Genomic DNA, 25,338 nt, shown 5'->3' with positions numbered 1-25,338 from the left:
ACCACATGTGTGAGACATTGTCCCCGAGCAATGGTTGTGCAATGATGGTAAACGGCAACGTGATTGCAGTCCCTCCCTACAATCACAGGCTGGCCACAGCAGCACAATGACAGCGGCCATCGCATGCATATAAAAAAGGGCCGAGAGAACCACCTGCTTGGCTGGAGAGAGAGAGAGGCAATCACATGGAAAAAAAAGAGGACACACACACACACACACACACACACACACACACACACACACAACCAACTGCCTCTTTCAGTCATCATCATTCTCCACACCAACACACAGCAATGATCTAGTGTCCATATTAAGGCACACAAAGGCAGGAATCAACACACGTGACACTTATATTTCCTCTCTGTAGTCACACATGCAAAACTTTTTTTTTTCTTCCTGCATAAGAATACACACATTTACACCTTCAATACACAAACACACACACGTTGGGAGTGTGGTTAACACCCTGAGGTGAGACAGCCCATCTGCATGTAATCCCATCTGTGTGACGGCGCTTTGTCCTGCTGCCCGGTTAACACTCTGAGATTGGGTCACTGCAAATCCACCTGATGCCTCTCCATCTAACTCTCTCTGTATTCTTGCCCGTTTATCTCATTGTCCCTCCTGTTGCTCTTCCTTTTTCTTTTTCTTTCTCACTTCTATTTGTCTCTGTGTCATTCTTATATTTTTATTATTTTCCTGGCGGACAGAAAACCGCAGCAGGGGAAAATAACCAGCAGCCGTGATTGCCGCAGCTATAAGGGAGATAGAGGGAGTTGGGCGGGGGGGGGACAACAAGGAAGGAGAGGAGTTGGGGGGTGGATGCAGGAGACAGGGAGTGAGGGGTCGCTGATTGCATCTCTTCAGCTGTCGGGGCTGTCAATCACGTCTCCGGTGTGGCAAGTCATCACTCATCTGACGTGAGCCAGTTCTACAAGCTGCCTGGCGGTGCGGATGTGCGCATATTTGTGAATGACTTTCCTGACAGCTGCTTTTTCCGACCCCCGAGGAAGACATCCCTCAGCTGCAGGGAATGAGGAGGAGACAGAAAGCAGGAGGGATAGCGGAGGGGAAGAAGGGGATGACACTCACCTTCGGCTGATGACGAAAGCGCTGATGAGGATAATCAGAAGGACCACGCTGCCCACCACAGACACCAGCAGCACGGTGGAGTTTGCCCCGTCGCCTATAATGGGAGCTGGGACTGCGGCGAAAAGGATTTGAAGGGAGTGGAAAGAAGGGAAAGAAAAGAGAAGTAGAAAGTGAGGAATGTTAGAGGGAGACAAAGAGAAAAGTCAACATCATTATGCTTGACCGAGCTGCCGCGCATCAAAGAGCTGCTGTGCATTGTGTGTTTGTCAAAGTAACTGATCTCCTCCTACATCCTCCCCTATGCAGCACAGTGTTTGTTCCCCCTGCCTCCATTTTACAGTCCTCCCCGCAAAATTGGCTGCTCCGCATGCTTCATTGGGAGACAATGATGACCCATTAGGATGTGTGCTTGACCGTGTCATTATCATGTGCCGCTGTGCCTCTGCATCACAAAGAGGACACCTGGGTCTTTTAGTGCACCTCTGTCACTTTAATTTAATGTACATGCAATGAATTTTACAAGGTGACGGTGAATGTTAGGGAATAATAGACAGTTATTTGGTTGGACTGAGTACGCAGAGTTACTGGAATAAAAGGCTCACTTTGGTAAAACAGCAGCAAAGTCAAACTGATTTTATAGTCGTACAGAGAAGTGCAAGCAAATGTAACCACTGATTTAGAGCATAATGAAATCATCAGTTTCTTAGTCCTAAAAATCAATCAACTTTTTTAAAAAAAATGCCATATTACATATTTATTAGGCATTTAATAAATGTCAATAAATGCTCGCCTCGATGTGTGGGAACGACAAACAGATGTGGGTCATTCATCCCTCCACCTTTCCATCCATTTGCAGTTTCTTCACCTCCCAAAGTACTTTGATAACTGATTCCTTAAAGTTATGATCTATAATCTGCCCATAGTTCTCTGTCAGGAAATGTATTTCAGAAAATGCAGCATTCACCAGCAGAAATCCATCTTTGGCTTTGTTTAAGGAGCATAATCTGTCTTAGTTCATGAGAGTTAACTTGACTATGCCGTTTCAAAGCAACAACAAAAAACACTATAAAATGTAATATACAATCTGCAAACATAAAAAAATGATATTAAGTGACATATATGAGTATTTTTTCACGATATTTTATCTACATCGATAAAAAATGACTTACTACAAGACAGAGATTTGCCCTGCCTAAACATCAGTATGAAGTCGGCTGTTTAAGTGATGAGGAAGAGACAATATGGCAACATGTGGGAATGAAATTTGGGTAAGAACTGACAAAGAGGGAAATCCTCCAGGAGACCCACAAACTCCTCTGTTTACAAAAGTATTGCAGAGCCCAGTAGAAAATCTACAACAGAATGACGACTGTGTTTTCAACAACACTGAGTTTTCTGTAACGGCTTCATGGCACCGAGACTGAGAGAACATTGTGTAAATAGATATAAAATGCTAAAAAGCTGACGTTATATTCAGAGCATCAACATCTTTCCGTTAAGACATCTACAGAAACCGGAATCTCAAAAATTCAAAAATAACTTTCTGTGACTAACCAGTTATGTGGCTGTACTGAGGGACGCTGTAACGGGTGATACAGCAGCCAGGTCGGTGCAATCTGAGAAGCTGATGCCAAGTTCTGAACTGTAGCTGGCGATAAGGTTACTAGGTCCCGCTATCTTAAAACCTCCAGCCTGAACCGTGGCTGGCCCAGATGCTGAGACATAAGTTGCCAGTCAGGTTCTGGGGAGCAGCATAATTTATGTTTTATAGACAACAGGTTGTGATTAATCACTCTGATATGATGAGGAGAAAACCTCATAAAAGATGCTATCAATGTGAGATTGTTCATAAAATGATGTGGCAACTCTGGCATGGCGTCCTGCCTGTTCTGCTCTGTGACAGTGATGTCATCAAGACAAGTTGAGGAGAGGCTGTGCTGTTATGAGACTCACCGGAGTTAGTCATGAACTCAAAGGGTCCGCTAAATTCACCGTAGCCGGCGGCAGTCCGAGCACGCACATGGAACACATAAGAGGTGAGAGGGGTGAGGCCCTTGATGTCCGTGCTTCTGGACGATGTTTTAATGATACGATAGCTTCTTTCGTTCTGGTCCTGAGGATGGCAAAGAGACAATCAGTTACTCAAAAGTTGCTTTTTTGAAACTTCGATCTGTGACCTTCGATCTCATAAGCACCACTTACCTTCTCGTAATACTTGACCTCATACTCCAGGATGACACCGTTGGACCTCTCCGGTGGCTGCCAGGCCAGTGAGATGGTGTGTCTGGTGATGTCCTTTGCCTGGATGGACGTTACTGGAGAAGGGGCTGATTAAAGACAGAGAAAAAAGAAGTATAGTTTACTATTTTTGACTAGTTTAGCAAAGTTATTATGAGAGCATTTTGGAGAAAAAGTAGTAGAAAATGTATCAGTCAATCAAGTTTATTTGTATAGCACACTTCAGCAACAATGCAATTCAAAGTGCTTTACGTCATGAAAATATAAAAACATCACACTGTCAAATATTGTGAAAACCCATAACAGGTATTGCTTTTACGCTAAAACACAAACGGTGTTTTGTGCGTTTGTCACATGTAGTTTTACTTTTGTTCTAGTAAGTTGATGAGGTTAACTTTTAAATAGTTGGGTTTCTTTTCACATATAAAAGAAACCCAATATGTAAAAAAAAAAATATATATATATATATATATCACATATTCTATATATAAAAATAAAACATATAGAATATGCAACCTGTTTACAGGTAAGATGTGTCTGGGGTGGAAACATGTTGCGCTCTGAGTTCATAGAAAACACAAGGAACTTCATCATGTCATTAGTTTGGTTCTCTCAATATTTAATCAAAAAATGGTTTGACAAGTAAACCTAATTGATTTTTATTCCTTACAAAAAAGATGCTTTGTTTATTAGTTTGTTTACTGTACGGCACAATACAACACAGTTGGCTTTGGGAAAACATTTGGGTTTTCCTGGCCATGTACACCCGGTAGCTGTTCTGAATCAAACATAAGCAAAGGGCTCTAGAGTCTGTTTGGAACCGTACCATGACCACCTGCTGCAAACAGTCTCAGTACGGCTATTTCGGTCTGCCCCCTAGTACATAAACAAACTGAAATAAGAGGATATGTGAACCAGAGCTTATTTTAAATAAACTAAACACCTCATATGTGAAAACACGCTTAGTCTGTCAGTGGTTTCTTGACCAACGAGAGTCAATGTTCCTACAAAAAAGGTCATGTTGGCCGAGGGAGCCAGTTGTGTCGAGCTACCTCATAAGCTGCTACTTGCCAGGCCACTCTAAGTCTGAAAATACTCTAAGTCTCTTTAAGTTGCTTTGGAATGATCCCAGCACACCAATAATCAGATAGATTTGCACAATCAGCTATTTAAAACAAGTCAATGTGAAAATATTCTGTAGTGGCCATTGCAGCTTTTACAAGAAATTGTAGTTAAGTTTGTTGCTATTTCTGCTTAGCATTGTTTGCATTTACACACGAGCGTAGGACGTAAATTGCATCACCTGTTTGAGAGCTCATGAGAAAGTCTCCCCTGGCTACAGAATGAGAACAACAGAAACACAGGAATGTTCTGTCATTGACACCGCCGCACAAATGACAGCCTGACGAGAAATCAATTTGCTCCACTGTTTAGAGTAGATGGCAGATTTAGAGTAGATTGATGAGTCACAGATGATCAGGCAGATTGATACAGCCGTTAGCGTCCGTCAAATTAACTTTACCACGTTAGCATGGTTGGTTTTTGACTGATAAAACTACAACAGCCTTGACAACAGTTTCCTATGGATATAAACATTTTCACTTGAGTTTTAAATCTCTAAAATCAGCAAAGGACTTCTTAACTTCTCAACAATCTCACCGGGACATCTACTTACTACAGATGAGGAATTTATTACATCATGATAAATTGACAGAAACACACACAAAAAAGTCTTATCTATCCCTTTAAGTCTACTTTGCACAACACTTTTTAATCTTATTATATTTCTCCTGCTGAGAAAGTCAAAGTTCAGGGCCAGACAATGATGCAATTGTTTTAATGCCTCTCTGAATTTGACTTCCATTCAAAATTGGACGTGCAACACATGAATTGCCAAAGGTGGAGTGTATTTCTGATCTAATGGTGTGATTCAATGAAACCGCCTCAGACACTTTCCTAACTTCATTCATTGCAGATTGCCAGGTCACCCTGAGAAAACCTGCATAGCTACAAAGAGATTGAATGAAGTTAAATGAGCTCAACACCTTCATGTTTTTTTCTCGGCTTTAAACAGAGAAAATCAATTGGTTTTCATTAAAGCTCCAGTGTGTGATCTTATCTTAAGCTCTTTCTGCTGCAGCTGATAATGAGGCCATATTTCAAACAGCAGCGCTGTCTGCGCATAGATGCCTTTAACACGTGAAGGTTAAAGCACAGATTACGGCCTACACTTGTTCCCTCCCCTCGGCGCATCACCGGCACACAAATCACACCTTTATCTTCAGGAGGTGTGACAGGGCCAAAATTGGGTTATGCACACTCTCATTGTTACAAAGGAGAATTTAGGGCTATGGGAGAGATAGTGTTGAAAGCGAGAGGAACTCTTAAGGACTCAGTTGGAATCAGACAAGAAGGAATGACAGATGATCTGCAGTGAGAAAAAGAAGAAAACGTCTCCAGCACTTTCGAGGAAAGCTAATTTATTTTTCCACAGCAGCTAAAACAAAAACATGTCCACAAACCGCCAGGTAACCTCATGTCGGACATCTGTTCTTCAGGGTCCAAACGGAGGGAATCTTCGACCTCTGCCCCTCTGCGATTACTGTAACCTTACTCATTCCAGACCATCTGCCTTTTAAGAAATTACAGTGGGATGATTAATGAGGGGACCCCGATCCACCGATTATGATTGGATTATCTATGACACTATATACATTCTCATCACTTTGACTGGGGACTCCAGGGAGGAGAACCTTCAAGTTAAGCCTAACAAACCCCCTGCTTTTAGTCAGGGATTGAGTTCAAACGGGCCTGGAATTCAAGCACCAGCCATGGATTGGGTTTCATTGAGCTGAAGAAGCAGCAGCAGGAGGAGGGAAGGAGTCAGGCAGACGGTTTGGGGTGGGTGGGCGTCTTGATGGAGATGGAGAGGGATGGAATTGCAGACATCACTTGGTAAAAGGATTAACCCGAGGTTGTGTCATCCTGTTGGCCTAATGTGTGGCGTCTCTGTTAAACAATTAGATGGTGGCCATTTGTATCCCTCCCAATCAATCTTACCCGGCAGCGAGAGGCAATTTAAAGGCCCTCATGGGGCTGACCGAGAATCCACTGAATCAGAAAGGAAACACCTGAGAGGTCGGGGGGCTTAATTCCCCAAAGATCATCCCAGCATCAATCTTTCCTCCAAAGATGACAGATATGGCGACGTAATCGTGTTCCGCTGCTCTTGTTGCACTTTTTATTTTTCCCCTGACCAATGTGAAGATAAAGATGAGTGATTTCCTGAGTGGTTTCCCTTCCAGGCTCCTCATCTGACTTTGCAGATCAGATGCAAACAAAATAATCTATCAAGGTTAAATTTTATAGCATGTTGAGATGAATTAGACAGATTAGATGTCAGAAGAGAAAAGAGATATAAGGTCAGATTTGAATTATTGTGAAGTCTTGTACAAAACATCTACACAGACACAATTGTGGTCAAAACAGATATAAATGTCACATTAGTTTTGGCCTTTTAATAGATTATTCAACCTTAGAAATATTCTAAACTAGAATTGGTTGCACAAGTTTTAGCATATTTAAAATTTTCTAAAATTCAGACAGGGTCAAAATTATGCTCAAACATGCACAAGCCTACTTACATATTGATTCCTACAAACATACTTCCACACACTTTTCATAAAAATGCTTCTGGCCTAAATCTAACTGGATATTTGTCCAGGCTGCTTAGCACAATTGGTGGGGTTCATTGAAACAGACTGTTCTGGCACAACCCCAACTTTTCAAACAATTACTCTACAAATATTTAACAGGGTTAAGGTCGGGGCTTTGAGAAGACTTGGGGAAGCTTAATCTAAGTCTTCCAACATCTGCCTGAGATCATGGTTCTCCTGAAACACTCATTTGGGTCTCATCTGACCCAAAATGTTACTCTTAGATGACAGGAAGTTCTGGATCAGCTAAAGAACTACTAAGGCAAGGAAGCCATAAACTGGAAATTGTAAGAAGGAAATCATCATCGTCAACGTTGAAGCTGTTGAAGCATCAGCATGGACTGAAATGCTACATCCAGATCCAAAATCAGCACCTGCATGCTCTCCATAAGTTTGCAGCTGCTCTTATTGATGAGGCAAATCCTTTCCAGAATAAGGTTTCATGATCACAGGAGACAAAGACTGAACTTTCTGACCCCAGTGACAAGAAGTATCTTTGGATTAGTCGAGGTGAGGCGACCAAATCTGGGGACGCTCTACCACCTGTTAGGAATGGTAGTGGCAATGTCAGGTTGGGGTTTTTTTTCTGCCAGTGATACTGGTGATTTCCTCAAAATGGATGGAATAATGAAGACAACATCTTCATTTTTCAACTTCAGATCAATTCATCAGCTAGAACGCTGAGACCTGGACACAGTTGAGTATTCAAACATGAAAATTACTGCACAGTTTAAATACAAACTGGCTGTGGAATAAATAAAGCAGTGAAACAGCTTCGGTAATGTCCGTGACATTTATTTTATTGAGTATTTATGGACTGTGACTAAAAGTAGACTCCCTCAACTTGGGTTGTGCTGCGCTCTTTCTGATAAAGCAATAGCTGAAATTACGAGCCACATCAATGCCAGAACCTTATTAAACAGCTACAAAATGTGTCTGTATGGTTTCTCTGCATCTTTTTAAGAGACGTTGAACCAAATATTAGTGAGAATTCAGATATCTATGTTCAATTTCTATCCTGTGTAGATTTAAGAAAGCCCACAATAAAACCAAATTCTTGTTTTTTATTCATTGAACTTGCATCCTTACCAACACATTATTGGGTCTTTTATACCTTAAAAAACCCAATGTTTGTAAACATCTGACTAGGACTGTGAATTTGAATAAACATTTTACCTGTGACTGTGTTTCAGAAGGACCACATAAGACTTTAAAGCACCCAGTAGGTGAATTTACATATGTGGGCCAAGGCTGCAATTTGTTACAACCTCCTGGAAGCGTGGGCAAACTGAGGCAGTTTAATAATAAGTGTTAGACATAATGAATATTCACATCTCATTTCAGGATTGGAACACTAGCACTACAGACAAACACCCACACGCACACGCGCACGCACACACCTGCAACAAAAAAAGGGCATCATTACTCATACAGACCACCCATGAACGTAAAATAATGACTAAAATCCTGACAGAGGTGCATTGAGTTGGGGTGTGATTTGTGTGAACACCTTCCCAAAGGAATCTGAATGAAAAGCTGTCCTTTTTTTTTTTTTTTTTATGGTTTTGAGGTTTTGTCTTGGCTTGTTACGTGAACGAGTTTGTCTTTGCAGTTGTGTTTGATGCAAAGTATTTGCCCTGCTCGGAGCAACTGCGGTGAACCCGAGCATTTGCAATAACAGCAGTTCAACATGAAAAGACACACGCAGCCAAAGCTGTACATGTGGCCGCCAGATTGGAGCCCGGTCGCCAGATTCGAGTCGCTCAATTTCACTGCCAGCGAAGAGAAATAGTCAAGCAGGGAGCCGTTTTTTAGCGAGCAAAGAAGCCCGCTGCTGCTTGCAGCGCTTCCCCCTCCCCTCTGCTCCGATCCTGCACGAATAGAGTCTGCCTTCACCTCCCAAAACACATTTCCACATGTACGTCTGTCCGGTGCACTGGTGGAGATGGAAACTCTCGTCCTTGTGGGCCGAAAGACTTGCCCACACACACATGTACTAATTCACTTTTAGGCACCTCAGCCTGCCAAGTATTTTGTATTAAGACATAAACATGTCTCTCCCTGACTCTTTCTGTTCCTTTTTTTTCCCTCACACATAGAGTGCTTGATCTCATAAAGCAGGAAAAAGCGTTCATTTACAGCCAGGGGTCAGTTCAAAGCGCAGACGGCCCCCCCTGACCCCTCCCGTTCTCCATGCAGTTTGAGTGAAAGGGTTACATCCTGCTTGATTTACGACAGGGGAATTGTTCATGGCGACACGCGGAATCTGACCTCCTCCAACACAAATCCAAGCTTGATCACAGATCTACGACTCCATTCGACTAGATTGGCTGCACCTTCTTCCAGTCCACCGTTCTGCAAATCCACAGGAGATCCCACTCTTTCCAAGCTTTTTCTTTTCCAGCTGAAACCTAAACCTTTATAGGAAGGCGGTGGCGTGGGTGTCTTTTCCACAGCACATATAAATCCCAATAAATCCATCATAATAACTGTGATCCACAATGTCTGGATGAGGCAAAGCCAATTGGGTGAGAGGGGCAGCAGATCACTGGGTGGATTACAGAGGCTGAAACCAGAACTACCAAAGCCCCTACTGAGTAGTAGAAGGAAGAAATCCAATCAGTCTTGAGCCCTTCACTTTTATGAGCACATAAATTACAAGATGCACATGGATGGAGACATTGTTCATCTTTAGCAATAGAGACATGACTGAGCCAAGGCAGCATGAGGCCCTAGGCTGAAATTCTTTCAGGGGCACACTTCCAGCTAAGTCCATCGGAACTGGTGCAGACAGAGTTTAATATTTTGTTTTGTTGATCTGCATGTGGTTTCAATACGCATAAAAAAATCAATCAATCAATTAATCAAATATAAAAAACTGAAGCATCATTAATAACATTGTTGGGGTGACGTTATACAGACCAGATCAGAGTTAGGACCAGTCCACACAGAAGAGTGTTTTCTACAATGGGTTTTTGGTTTCAAAATGACCTGCTTCCAAACGGGACCATTTCCAGAAATGATTTTATTCAACACAGAAACACAAAATGGGCCAAAATGCTATTTTGTAAATACAGCTAAACATGGAGTATGGAACATGTGCATAAAGCTTCCATACACACACACACACACACACACACACACACACACACAAACCAAGAAAAATAAAACAAAGCACAACTGGTGCATTAACACATTACAAGACGAACGTCATCTGCCATTTTTGTTATGTATAATGTGCATGATGCGTTTGGAGTTATAGGTCATGTTAGAGGTTGGGTTGATATATTTAATATGTTAAAGGTGTTTTCACTGTCCACATGAATATGCAAAGGCAAAATAACAGTAACAGAAATGATTTAATTTTGCTTTGAGATCAATAAAGTATTTTAGAATTTGAATTTAAATCACAATGTGTTTTTAAAGGAATGTAGTTTGTGCAAAACATTCTAGCTCAGCTTTGACTGCTCTATGGATACTGGTACATACATCTTTAATTCTATGGATTTTCTGCTTTGTAAAAACTCAATCTGCATGTTTTCTAAAGAAAAAAAAAAGATTTGGTGAATCTCAAACTGTGTTGTGAAGAATTTCTTTAGATTTTGAACTCGAAATGATGAAATATTTTCAAACGGTGAAACGATCCTTTGGCGATACTGTTCTGACAAAAGATTTTTATATTCTGTCTTTCACTCTTTTATCACTGAATGTCGTTAGGGAATATCTCTACTAGCCAACTTTGTCACCTGAACAGGACAACTCAAGAATGACTTCCCTTTTTACTTCAAAATAAGAGTCTCAAACATAGCTTTAGCGAGTTAGCCTAGCAGCACACATGCTAAAAGCATTTTGAAAACAGATCTCACTTTGCCAACAGGTATCAACAACTATGAAAGTGTTTAATTGTTATAGCCTCCGTTTTAAACAACCTTCAAGGTTTTATACAACTGCTGCGTTTGCAGACTTGTTCTACATAAATTTAAGAGCTTATGGGGCCCAGCAGGTTCCTCCTGTAACTTGGGTAGGCTCTAAATTTCGATGTTGCACGTCCACCTTTCAACAAATACACACCAAACACACAGACAGAGCTTCCAGCTGCAGCTTCGAACTCTTATGAAATATGCACAAGCGAGGAGCCAAAGGCAACATCATCCATATCTTACAGCGTCGAGTCAGGAGATTAGCCTCCAGCAACCTCAGGGGGACACTGCTCGGTGTGTGTTTTTGTGTGTTGCTGCGTCTTTGTATGAATTCGTGTCTGAAACAGCTCATTTAGGAGCTTTTTTGGCACAACGGGGAATCCATGTGACCAAACTGACATGCTAGTACGTGCATTCGACCCCAGACTCTAGGGTACGCTCCATTACGGCTCCCACATATGCTTGTCTGGCAGGACTCGCTGCTCTTCCCACAAGCTGCACATCCATTCAACGCTGTCTTCTGGATCCCATCTGATAAATCAAGCCACTGTGTCCTTAAATTGCTGAACCAGGCTCTATTGGAGGCACTCACTTTTCCCATGGAGGGAAATTAGAAATAAATAAAAAAAGACACAAAAAGGCCCTGAGTTCGCCACCCAAGAACAGAGTAGTAAAGCAAGCCAAGGTAATGGTTGGCAACGGAGACAAAGAGGAAAGATCAAAGGCTGTAAAAATCCATTTGCACAACAACAGGTAACAGAATGACTAAATGACAAAACAACAGAAGGCTCTGAATGCATCCTCAGGCTGAAGGACTCCTCTTTAGCTCTGTATTCATAGCTTTATTCTACAGGAATAACTAGAAACACTTACGCAAATATACAAACATTTGTAATGAATCCTACAGATCAATAGAAGTCATCTAATTCATTAGCACCACAGCTAAATATAGCCCAGTGCCCCTATGTTCAGCCTAGGATTCTGAAGCCTAATTATGCAAAATTTCAGTCAAATACTGCAGAAAATCATTTCCAACTGCTTAGTCTATCAGCCCACAGTAATCACCCGGGTGCCGCCGAAGCTACTCACCACTTCAGGAAACACATTTTCACATGCAGATTGTCACCATGAAAGCAAAAATAAAAATAAGCAAGACTCTGACAGCTTCTCAATTCTATAACACACTCGCACACAGAAAAGCCACAAAAAAAAAAAAAAAACCTCTGGGGATTTTGGGGTTTGCATGAAGCAGACCTACATTAATTACAAAACATTGTCAATTGAGAGAACATCATGTTGGTAATAAAACTGCAGGGCAGAGCCAGAAAATGTTCATAGGTGTGGCCAGGCAGGGAACGTTGCTCGCTCAGCGGTGGCCGCGGCGGCCCATGGAAACAACCAATGACTTGGCAGGGACGGCTGCAGAGTGAGCCAATGCTGCGTCCCTGCTTGGAACAAAGATGAACTAATGGCCTTGTTTAAAATATAAGAACCATAAATAACCAACATATGTTTTTTTATGATAACCGGGAAAGGCCATATATCATCCAATCCTTCCTTTTCAACAGACAACCAAAAGTTAGGCTGTGTGCAAGAAAAATAAATGGCGGTCCTGGATTGGTTGTTTTGCAAATGCCACACAATTGCGTGCCATGCAGCGTGGAGACTTGTTATTTCAGCTTCCCAAGCTTGCATTTTACTTTTGAATACTAACAGAGCTTTCCCATGAATATAAACAAACAAACAAACAAAAAAAGGGTTTCCCACAGGAGCTACCTTCCTTTCTAAAATCCATGAACAGGCGAGGGTCCACTGTACCCCAAAACATTTGCTCGAGTGATGGCAGGAAAAGTCGGAGGAGATTCTACATAGCAGTGCTTCAGGTCGGGCTGAGAACAAATGTATTCCAAACTTTTTTTATTTAATGTTTTTGTAAAATTAATGAAAACCAAATGAATCATTATATTTCTACTTAACAATTAGATGGTGCTTCATCTCAGACTTTCACATGTAATTCTGTGAAGTTTACAGTTGTAACATCATAAAATGTGAATAAAAATCAAGAAGTATGAATACTTTTGGAAAGGTGCACCATCATCTTGTAGTCATTTCATTGCATATAAAGACCAACAGACAGCTGCCTTACTTAAATTGGTATGTTCTCTTGTCTTTCCCACTTTTGCAGAGTGCCGCTGAACCATTACCCACTAAGTAACGTCATATTTATTCTTCAGGGAAGCAGGAAGTTTTGGATAACAAATAAAAGCTCCTCAACACTGATCAACTTAAAATTAAAAATAAAAATGTTTTAGTTGCTCTTAATTTATAGAATATGGTCATTTGTTAAAAAAAATAAATTAAGTGATAAATAATAAATAATAATTATAATAAATAAATAATTATTTATTATTACAAATATTCTTTGTGTTCAAATAAAAGCAATATAAGTTTTAAATAGTGGGGTTTTGCACATATTTACCAGAGGTACTGATAACCTGAAAGGTGTTGAGTTAAATCCCTAATTACTCATTTCTATCTTTACAAAGAAATATTTTTTAATATTGCATTTTCTTCCATAGGGAAAACCATACTTTTAATAAACCCTACCAATCACAATCACCTTTTTGCAAATTCCTTTAACAGAAACCAGGCACACTCTGTGTGTTGTGTCGCCCACAATCAGCCAATCACTGCTCCTCTTACCAGCCTGGTTGGTGGTGACGGTCACAGACACCGCCTGCTCCGGCCCCGGGCTCTGAGGCGAGACGCCGTTCACCGCCCACACCTCGAAGGTGTAGTTGGTGTGCGCCTGCAGCTCGTTGATGGACACCCTGGTCCCCTTCAGGCTCAGCTGCTGAGGGCTGAAGTGAACGCCGTTGCCGCAGGGCTGGCAGCGGCGGCCGTCGGGCCCGCAGCGCTTACACACAACGTTGTACGTCAGGTCCTGGCGGCCCCCAGAGCTCCGAGGGGGGCTCCACTCCAGGTTTACCGAGGTCTCGTTCACATTCGAGATGAGGTGGAGGGGTGCGGTCGGAGGGCCTGGGGAGGGATAGAAATCACGTTGGCAACAGCGGGAGAGAAGAATAACTTGTGAATCAACAGTGGATGAGATTAGGAGATTAAAACGGTTATATCTTTCAGTAAAGACTTCAGAGATCTCATTCCCCTCTGGGTTTGTCAGTCAATTCTCTCCACACATATACATATGGCCGAGATGTAAATGCATAATTGACAGGGTTGTCCCTTTAATGGGAGCTCAGGCTTCTTGAATTCCCTTTTAATGTCCTGTCCATTACAGCTGGAGAAGATCCAGTTTCCCCTCAGTTAGTTTAGAATGTTAACTGAAATCCAATAGGGCAGCAGAGCCCTGTTCAGATCCGAAAGCTGAAAGGCGGCGAGTGCCTGGGATTTATTTGGTTTTGCTCCTGCTCCGTGACTTTAGACAAAGTCAAAGTTGACACTATAATGAAAAGCCTACGTGGCGTTTGAGCCTCGTAAAAAACAGCTACGGTGTTTCTAAGTGATGCAAACTCTCCAGCTCATCACTTCCACTTTACATGTCGGCTCTGTTGTGAGTAATGCGTTTTGTTTTCTGTTTCTTTTTTTTTTCCTTAGCACTATCAAACAGCCGTTACTGACTTCGCTCTGCCTTTCTCCATCTGCCTCTGCCTCCGTTTTCCCTGGATGACTCGCGCTCCCTTTAACCAATGAAGCGCACGCGAGTGAGCTCGGGATCGATGTGGGGTGAAATATGAAAGCTAGTCAGTTCGCTGATGAATCGTTTCACAACGGAAATTAATTATCAGTGTTATTTTTGGAGGAGCGGCGCGGCGATGAGTGATTTCACAGAGACACCGGGAGCGGAGGAGAGGACAGGAAGTGCGGGAAGAGGAGCTCCTTTTTAGGGAGAAGAGTTCACACTCGCGTTCAGTCGCTGAAAACAGTGACTTGTTTTAGTTCTAGAAAAACAACATTCTCGTTCAGCAGAGGTAGAAACCTGGGATAAGCATTAAGTAGTAAATCTATTTAACCGTGCTGTATATAACAAAAACTGGAAATGAGGCAAAGTGTGTAGAGATTAGGCAGGTTAAGGTGCAAAAGGAGGCGAGTTCCTTCTAGATTTTGATATCATTTGGCACCATCTACTTGTTTCCTTACCTCCAGGGAGGAACACTGAAATTTAGGAGGAACCCCATCTGTTATAGGTTTACAGTTCAGTTCCTGTATTCACTCTGTAGGCTGCATTAGTTTCCCAAGTTGAATATTTTTCTTGCACATAACATTTATCAATTATTTTTAAATTACAGAAGCCTTAGGTGGTTTCTACAGTTATTGATTTAAGTGTTGCAGATATTCAATTAGCCTTTATAGGCCTATGAGCACAGGTCTCGTAAAGGTTTTCACATCCTTGAATTGTAAATGCAATCTGACTGAACTTGAGCTATTTCACACAGAACAAATGACACAAAGTTCAGATGAGCACGTACAGACACCGTCTAAAAGTCCAAACCGTACATTTGAGCAGTCTCGTAAAATTACAAAAGACGTATTAACTCTTCACAAAAGCATGACTGGAAAAAGAATAATCATCGATGGCGTTAATGATGAAGTTTTGCCGCATGAAAGGAGAAAGCCTTCATCCATGAAGCAACATCTTAGAAATGTACTTTTAGAGAATATTCTCTAGATGTACGGACGTTAATCGTCTATCATGTCAACATTTTTGCGAATGTGTTTCTGGTGAGCGCGCAATATGGAGCGAAAAGCTGAGAAGATTGAGATGAAAACGCACAGAAGGAGAAGACAAACACTGTCTGTTTGTCTAAATAGAAGAAATGAGCCTCAGCAACTTGAAAGGAGCAGCTCTGAATGGATGGAAGGATTACAGCAAGAAGGAACAGGAAATAGACCGAGAAGAGCGGCTGCACAAGCTGTAAGATGGAAGGATGTAGACCGTTAATATTAGCAACATTCAATTTCCCCTCTCACAACTGCAGCCTACAATGAAAGTCTATTAATAAATTCCCATTAAAAACTGTGACAGAGCGACCCCTTTTTTTGTCTGCTGCTCCCGACTCTCCTTCCCTCTGTTACTCTTTCACCTCATTTCCCCCATAAGCGCCTCAGACAATGAGAACAAGTTGCACATGGGGCTTCCATACGATGTTTCCAACAGAAACCGTCCCACTGTCCCAATGTGTTTTTCTGTGATTAACAAACATTTCCTCCTTCATACTCTACTGAATAAGTCAAAGACAGAATAAATGAAGGGATGTGTTAAAACTCAGTGCAGAAACGTAACAGCGAAGAAGCTTGGAACTTATAATCAGGGAGCAAACTGGTAGGGATGTGTTTATTCATATCACAGAGATTGTTTGTTGCTATGGCAAACATGACAACACTGTTGTGTAACTTTCATGACTCTATAAAGTCTTAAACATCATGTCAGAATTTCTCGTTTCATCACACATCCGCACGCACACGCATGCCCACAGACACAGCACCTTTGGCGGTACCTGTCGCTCTCTCTGAATGCACCAGTGGGAGCGTGGGAGAGCCGTCGGCTGTGACTGACACCCGGTAATTAATCCTGGGAGAGAGAACGGGGCCACTGTGCTTCCAAAACCTTCACGAAGTGCCTCTAAATGTTCGGAAAGTTTTATCCTGAAAACGCATTTTCCTTCTCGTCCATGGGCTGGTTAAGGTGCTTGATTTTTCTCTGTCACGTTGTGTTTTCAATTGCCCTTCCAATCTAAAATCCTCTCTTCAAACCCCTATCCTCTCAGCCGCATCACCTTCTTGCAGCGCTCCATCTTTCTGTTTCTCTTTATCAGTAATTGTTGGCGTTGCGTGTGTTGAGTGTTGAGCAGGGCTGCGTTAGAGAGCCGGCTAAATTGGCCAGAGCATCGACCCCGCTATTACAATCCGGCTGGGGTTCATTCAGCGCCCACTCCTCCCGCCCCCCTTTGAGTCCTTCCAGCTTATGTTCATTCCTCCCTCCACTCCTCCCTCTTACTCTACAAAGCAGTGACTAAGAAAACTGAGGAAAAATCTGAGAAACACATCAGGGTTACAAAGAATCCCGAAACAGAGAAAAAAAAAATCACTCCATTTTTAACCTGGACACGGTCGAGCAGCTAGCTCTTCTCTGGGCATGATTACTATTGTGTAGCACATGTTTGCTCACTCAACTGCAGTTAAGCACCAGGAATGACCATTTCCTCCACTATTTTAATGACTTTAAAGTTGCTACGTGTATTTAAAATGTTCAGTGCCATCCACCGAAATGAACAGGCAGTGCAAGAAGTGTATCAGTAAAACAATCAAATCTTGAATTTGTCAACTTAGAAACTATTGGACATGCACTCCACAGACTTTGGCTTTTTGGGAAAGCGGCATAGAAAAAAAAAAAAAGTCCAAGGGTCTCAATTTGGGAGTTTGATAAACAGCAAACGGTGGTGGTAGCAGCATTATGATGTGGGGATGTTGGTCAGCATCGATGGAAAGATGGATGGGACTAAATATGGGTTGATCCTGGAAGAAAAGCAGTAAAAGGCTGAAGGTGGCTTGAGGACAGAACCATAAACCAACAGCCAGAGAATGCAGAGACTGCAGCAAAAGGTTCCTCTACAAAGTGTTGGCTCAGGAAAGCTTAATGCAAATGTACACCAGACGTGTAGCATTCCTGTTTATGTCTATCACATAAATTACCAATAAAATATGTAGAAGGTGGCTGCAACATGACAAATACGGACATGTTTAAGGGTTCAAAGAGAAACTGAACTTTCACCAGATTATTTTAAACCCTGATGTGTTTTAGCTAAACTAAAACAAGAAGCGGAACAATCATCTAAAACGCTGAATCACGATGAACCAAAAGAACAAAAATAAAACAAGAATACCAGAGCAAGTCAATGTTGCTGTCAAAGAAAGCCTCCACTGTTCTATTAAGTCGTGTAATTTTTTTCATCATGCCAGCGATTTCGCAGGTCAGGCTGAAGAGTGGGAGGTAAAGAACTGGAGGAAGATTTATATCTGATCTGGAAGACAATTGTTGTGATCACATACAGCGGCCATTACCGGCCTATCAAACGAACAGTCACAGCCGACACGAAAAGGAGCAACACGGGTGTTAACAGCTAGAGTACAGCTGAGGTAACACAAACAATCTCACTCTAAGAGAATTACACGGCATCCAACCCTAACAGTCGTCTTCCAGTGACAAACTGAGAGCCAAGACCTGTGAAAAGCATTTTCAGTGTGCCCCCCCCCGCCTCTCTTTCACACACACACATGCACACACATACAAATATGTGTTCCCCATTTACCAGAGATGCTGGCTCATGTTCCAGGCTGACCTTCAACAAACCAAACTGGGAGATCATTTCAATAGATTTTTTTTTCTGCTCTGTTCGTGACTCTGAGTAGATTTTGAGCGAAAGAAAAACCGAATGAAAACAAGATCCCGATGGATGCTGCGTGAGTGACAGTCATAATTACAGAGCTCCAACATGTAGGTTAAAAATTAAGAGAAAAAAAAAAAACGGGGAAAAAAAAAAAAAAAAAACAGCAGTCGACAGACAGGGTGAAAGTTCAGAGATCAAATGTTGACCGGGCGACGGGGAGCGGTAAAGGTCGCTCTGGGAGCCGGGCTAATGTTCAGCTCCTATCCGCCGAGTTAGGAATGTCGCGGAGGTGATGAAGCCGGGTCTTATGAAATCAGCCAAGTAATGAGGTTCGACAGCTGTTGCTTGCAGCAGTCACCGCGAGATTCCACCCTGACTAACAAGACAATGACGATGACCTCCCAGCTCGTCCATTTAAACAAAGTAAAAATAGTGAGAGAATTTAGGATTTATATATCACACTGTTATTAAAGCCTAGTCTATACAGTGCACACAGACAGCCCATAATAAAAAAAAAATATATATAAAATGCATTAAATACTTCTGATAGAATAATCTCAAACCGAGTTATAAAGAAATTCAACATTTAATCCCTTTTAACAATTTTAAATTACTGGTTGGTTTTTTTAGGGTGGTCAGAGCTTTTAGGAACCTTAAAACAGTAATACATGATTTTCTGTTGCACTGAGGTGTTATTATTGTATTACAAAAGACAGCTGCTGGTCACTCGGCTGGACCAGGACCGGTATTTATCTTGCCACCACCCAAAGCGGTGATGGCCAAGTACAGGGAGGTAAGAACTCACCCAACAAACATCGGACCCTATCTGCTGTACGTGACAACCTGATTAAAAACTAACTGTCATACTCTTTTGGAGTTTTCTGGACTCTAATCGGACTTTAACTGGAACGGTGTGCTTTAGTCAGATTAGAGAAAGAATAAGCAACCAACACTCCAAGTGGAACGTATAAATGTGAGAAAAAGCACCTTTATGTCCACTGCCAAGCATAGTGGAGGATCTGTGTTGCTGTGAGACAATTTTTCTTACAATGGCTCTTAAAGTCTAATAAAAATAGTTTTTTTTTTTTTTTTTAAGTAAAAAACAGGACATTTTAAAGAGAAACTGAGGGGATTCTGCCAGCATTCTGAAAAGTGGACCATCATTTGATCTTTCCTAAGGGTAAGTATCCAAAACATATGGCCAAACCAAGACAGATGATCTCTCTCTATGTTCTAACTAATGAGCATGTTGCAAAATGGGATTAAAAGGAATGCTAATATGAATTATTTCATAACATGCAATATTAACCACTGAATAAATCTACTCAAATCAAAGTTAGGATTTTCCTAAACATTTTAGTGTGAGATATTATGCTGCTGCAACAACACATCTTTACCAGCGTGGAAAATAAAATAGTCTATGTAATGCATCAAAGAACTAAACAGAATCTCAGGTTAACATCTGTAAGTAAAGACATCATTTTCAGAGCAGATACTTAAAATGAGAACAATTCAGGTTTTCTTCAGGGAATTTATAAGCAGCACGTCCTTATTTCTATTACAGGAAGCTGAATGTCCAGAAGGAGCTTTAGCTGTTGAAAACAATATTGCCTGCTGTAAAGTGGCCTCTTTCAGCAGGAAACAAGAAACAGCTTTAATAGGTTTAGAGACAAATACCAACCATAAATCATTCTAACTGGTCTGGTAAAAGAAACAGGCCGTCTGCTAACCAAATTGGGTATATTGCGTGAATAACAATGCTGTTTAATAGGCGAGAACCAACCTAAATCACAGCATAGAACTTTCCCTTCTCATTACAGTCTGAAGTTATTTAGAAGCTACCATTCTGAGAAGAACCTATGTTTGTTAGTGTAGCTGGATCGTCATATGTGTGATTAAACAATAAAAAACAACTATCAGTGTTACTCGGCTATGCCTAAGACTGTTTTTTATGCTTTTCTTCTTCAGTTTATAGGGTCAAAATAAGTTTTTCAACATAGAGTTTCTGTGGTTGGAAGGCCTTTTAATGAGAAACCAGAAAGAGTGCAAAAGAGTTTTCTCTCACAACTGGGAACACCGAGTGGCGTAGCGCTGCCCCTCCCCCTCCTGCTGCTGCACATTTCCAGTCAAGTGGCCAAAAGATGACTACTGCACTTTCCCTTACTTTACAAGAAACATTAATCCTGCTGCTTAGATATACTTTCACTTCAAAAGACATTATTGGAGGAACACCACATTACGGTTTAATTCAGGAAACATTGCATCTAAGGTTCTTTCCAAATTGATAGTCTCACTAATTAACGAGCTAATAGAGTCTTGTTATAAATGTGTTAATCAATAAAGAAAAGAACAGCAAAAGCAGATACATTAGAACTGCTAACTTAAGAGTGTCTAAACTACATTCTTGATTATGTTCCTTAAGTATCAAATGAACATGAAAATCTAAATGTAAAAGCAACGCTATACAATTTTTCCCATTTTGTGTAAATGCCTGGCTACCATGAAATTGTGGTATTTTATTCACATTTTGCTCAAACCTAATAAATAATAAAATGCCTCGGATGTTAAACGCATATAGCTTGCTTTTTTCCCCCCATAAAAATAGGGACTTGTTTATTATACGGTTTTCACAATTTGTTCTGCTTTTTTTTAAATGTTTTTACAATTACAAACTTAAAAAAAAACAAGAGAAAAATGAACACATAGTAAGAAATTTCACACTAAGCATATTTCTTTCCCCGTGTATTTAACTTTTAGCACATTTACTGCCCCATCTGACTGATTCACCAACTTTATTTTTAAACATTCAGCCTCTCGTGTTTTCACTGTCCGCTGCTCTTTTACAGTGAGGTGTAACAGTTTATGCCATAATTAGTTCTTCATGTCACCATGACTGATCATTATGTGCCACCTGTAGTCGGTAGACACCTATTAAACCATCAGCAGCCAGTTTAATGTTTGTGCAGGATGATTAGTGTGTGGATGCAAGGGGCTGCTTTTCCATGAAAGGGTAAGGTTCACAATACAGCTTAGCGGTGCATGCTAGGAAGATGCTGTAAGCTGTAATAAAGAAATGTAAAATTATGGAATGTGGGTGTACTTACGGGTGCAGGGCATTGATGCCGGGTCTGTTTCCGAGCGGAAGAATCCCTTGTCGCAGGCACAGGATGTGGAGCCCTCCCTCACGGAGTAACTGTGTAGCGGACACTTAGAGCAGGAGCCGTCAGTGGCCAGAGCACGGTAGTAACCGATTTTACAGGCTGCAAGATAACAAGGAGGAAAGGAAGCTTGGGTTAAATGCGATCTGCATCAGAACGTTCTGATGGTTTGCTCAGCAAACATTTGAGTTTTCTTTATACAAAATATGAATACAAAAAGAATATTGGGGATACGAATACCCAAAACGAGGAGCATAAATGGGTAAGAAAAATCACCTAGAATCCAATAAATCCTTTACTGAAGCCATCTGTCAGTTGCTGCATTTGGCATTTCACCGTAAAAGAGGCACCAAAGACGTGATTGTTTTTGCTCTATGTAATCTGAGAGGCTGACAGAAGTTGTTTTCCAATGAAGGACAAGTAGAGAACATGCTGATCTTTGCCATTTTCTGTCAATTTAACAATTTTTTTTTCTCTCTCATGCCTTGTCTCTTTTCACCTTTCTCATTAATCTCTATTCTGGTATCAGAAAACAGGAGAACTGCGGTATTGGTTGCAATATTCTCTGACAGAAAATAGAAGCTCAAATAACCATCTCTTGTCACTCTCGCACAACCCCAAACGAAGCTACGGCAAGACTTGGCACTGCAATGGAACACGAGACTGTGGCATTTCAGACAACTTAACAAGCAAATGCCACCACTCTTGGCACAGCAGGGGGTCTGTCACTCTCACAGGGCTGCTTTTATTCAGCTGGAGTCCAAATACACACCTACATACACCTCCATCTAAAACGGTAACCAAAGTGACACTTTTCCTACTTTTGACGACAGTGCTTGGCTTTCTTTTGAGCGACAGTTTGATTGGAGGTCTCGTCTTTCAAGGAGTTTCTCCTTTGTCTATCTGTTTCTGTAATGGCCGGGGGAAAACCTGGCAGGGTTATATTTCACCCCCTGAGCGCTGAACCAGAAGAGGAGGACAAAGGAGCAATTCTGGAAGAGGCGCGGCGCAGACAGTGGCAACACCGATTGGACCAAATAAGCTGTCATTCAGGGAGGTTGGCATGTTCTTGTCAGTTGGAGAGTAAGGGTACGGTAGCTGGGGTGTTGGTAGCCTCATGTTAAAGCTGGTGCGATGTGTGTGCTAGTACCCGTCTTGTCATGGTGCATGAAGAGCCAATGAATTCATGCTAAATTTCAGTTATTAACTTACACACGTACAATGACCCAGAATAACTTTATAATCACCTGACTGATATTGAGTTGGTCACTGTTTAGCTCTGACCTACCCTGGACATTTTTGTTAGATACTAATGGTAGTTTTGGAGCTGCTTGGACTCAGAAGTCTTGCCATCACCATGTAGCATTTGTGATGCTCATATAAATCCTTACACTCATTGTTGTGGCCATTTATGTAAAGTTTGCAAATTGTAATTTCTACTAATTTAGTTTTCTATTTTGGGAAGTTAGAATTTATTTAAGTTAGTTTAGATCCAAAATCTGTAGTGAATTTGTATATTTGAATTGATTAGATTATGTTGGTAATTGGTTAGACCCTCCCATTATTTTGAGCAATTAAAAACACACCGGGTGCTTGGGGGAGGCATTGTTTGGCAAATGTTTGGTGTGTGGACGGGAGGTTTTTTGTAAATGATTTTTTGACCACTTTTCACTTTTTCGTACTTGAAATGTCACATTAAGTTTACTTTCGTTTTTGGCTAAGTTGTAGGACATTTTTGGTAATTATTTTGTCGCTAATTTTTTGCAAGAAATAAAGAATATATTTTTTCAAACAAATTAAGTCGGAAGTGCGTTCAAATCAAATCGCCTGTTAATAGAATATTGTTTTTTGGAAACTAGAAGGCTGCGACACTCATGTTTCTTGCTTTAAGAGCAAATTGAGGACAAAAAGTTTTCTAGCTGCCTAATTTAAGTAAACCTACCAAAAGGTTAGATACTCTGAGGTAATCAATTCACCTTTTAATGGTCATAATGTTATGCCATAATGGTATTTGTGTGTACCCCTTTAGTTGAAATGGCTCACAACCAATCCAGATCTCAAAGTATGTTTCTGATGGTTTCCACACCGCAGCCATAAATACATCAGAGGTTTCTACATAAATTCAAGTAACTCCCCCATGTGTTAACCACACCAGAAATCAAATCAGCAAACGTGCACCACAGCGATGAGAAAGTCCAAGAAAAACTCTCATTCCACCAAGCAGCCAACACATTCACATATACAAACAGCTGAGGAAACCCTCCACAAGCCCCACTAAAATACCGGAAAATCCCTCTATTGTAAACGTAATAAACTCTTTGCCTCGCAGACTCTGCTCTGGAGCAGCTGGATTAGCGTACCAGAACGTCAACCGAGTGGGGCTAGCTGATACCTGCTGAGTCATTCTTTGTCGGTTTCCATTCACTCAATCGGGGCTAAATCCCTGCCGCTTCACTCACTAACGCTAAGCTACGGCCTCATTGACTGCAGCCTGCAGGGGTGAGTGAAGCCTCTTCTTTTCTTCACAGTTTCACGAACAAAGAGAGTACAGATTAGTCAGGAGGTGCTTTCAGTTATCTCTGTATCTTTGAGAGAATCTCTCAAAACCTCTGGAGACAGAAGAACAGCAGGATTTGTGGTGTTGTTTTAAGCCACCTCAAGTGGCAAAATGCAAAGTTGCATTAGAGATAGGTACTTGTTCGCTGACCAGGAAAGTGTCTGGAGTTTATAGTGAGGTCAACTGGTTGTGTTTGATGCTTAAAGCTGGCGGGAGAGTTAATTGAGTCCCAAACTTCATGGCCTTCATTGCAGAGTGCCTTTAAAGCCTAAGAAACAATCTAAGATTGGGGTACCTCCAACTGTGCACAATTCATAAGACATTTGCATGTCAATTATGAAGCCATCCCAGGTTGTCTCCAGAGTCCCCACAGGCCGTCCCAAAGTTTTCTGTGAAAACTCAGACCCACAGAGATGTGCTGGCATCTTCATCTGCACTCAAACATCTTAGTTTTAGAGCATGTCTGAAAAACATGAGGACTTGTTTATAACACCGACTGCCCTAAAGAAAGGAATGACGTAGGAAAAAAAAGAGGTCGATATCCAAGTAAAGCTGGGGAATTTGCTTCCTATTAGGAGCATGAGAGTGTGTCTAAGGGGAGAAACCACAGCAGTGGGTGGTCCGAGATTCCCCCTTAAGACTCTCTGGATTTATCACTGTCCGGGCCAGCCATGGCAAACCCTCACTCAGCCGCAAATACAGACACACTTGAACACGTGTGTTTAGTTTATACGGGATCTGGGATAAGATCCCTCATCGTATCCCTTTTGTAAAGCTTGCAAAAGTCAAAACCAATTTTTCCACACCGTCTTCGATACTGTTTCCCTTTTGCCCCTGTCACCCTCTTGCTCTTCTTTATTATTTTTCTTCTGACTCTCCCTCCGCCTTCTATCTCTTTCTCCCGCTCTCCTTGGCATTCTCTCGGCAGGCCTCCTTTCAGACAGAAAGGGGTTTGTCAGGTGCCAAATCCTCGAGCTCAGAGATCAAAGGGAGACAAAGACACTGGTGACTTACTGTTCTATTCTGGAAAAGCGGGAAAAAAATGGAATCCCTCATAGACAGGGGCATCGTATTCTTCCCTTATTCCCTCCCTGCAGATCCTCCTCTCATTCGGTCCTCTTCTCCGGCTTTAGTCTTTCCCCCCCTTTTGTCAGTCTTTCTCCTGCCCAATCCTCATTCCTGTTGTCTCCAAGCTAAAGCCCGTTTAGAGGAGAGGGATGACAAGGGTGGGGAGGGGAGGGAGCTAATGAG

General features: G+C 41.6%; 1 protein-coding gene across 4 annotated transcripts in view; it reads right to left on the bottom strand.

Moving 5' to 3' along the window:
* The window catches only part of epha4a (eph receptor A4a), a 69,595-nt gene that overhangs the window by 18,216 nt on the left and 26,041 nt on the right, over positions 1-25,338 (bottom strand). For all 4 annotated transcript variants that reach the window (XM_015015569.1, XM_015015570.1, XM_015015571.1 and 1 more), the window contains exons 4-8: positions 21,477-21,632; positions 13,670-14,005; positions 3,295-3,419; positions 3,046-3,205; positions 1,093-1,204 (exon numbers count right to left, since the gene is read on the bottom strand). In XM_015015569.1, coding sequence (XP_014871055.1) covers positions 1,093-1,204; positions 3,046-3,205; positions 3,295-3,419; positions 13,670-14,005; positions 21,477-21,632 — 889 coding nt within the window. The remainder of the gene's footprint in view (positions 1-1,092; positions 1,205-3,045; positions 3,206-3,294; positions 3,420-13,669; positions 14,006-21,476; positions 21,633-25,338) is intronic.

This window comes from Poecilia latipinna, unplaced genomic scaffold (genome assembly GCF_001443285.1).
Source record: "Poecilia latipinna isolate Pla-1442-1.1 unplaced genomic scaffold, P_latipinna-1.0 Scaffold1928, whole genome shotgun sequence".
In the NCBI taxonomy this organism is placed as follows: Eukaryota; Metazoa; Chordata; class Actinopteri; order Cyprinodontiformes; family Poeciliidae; genus Poecilia; species Poecilia latipinna.
This window is presented reverse-complemented; position numbering and strand designations above follow the sequence as displayed.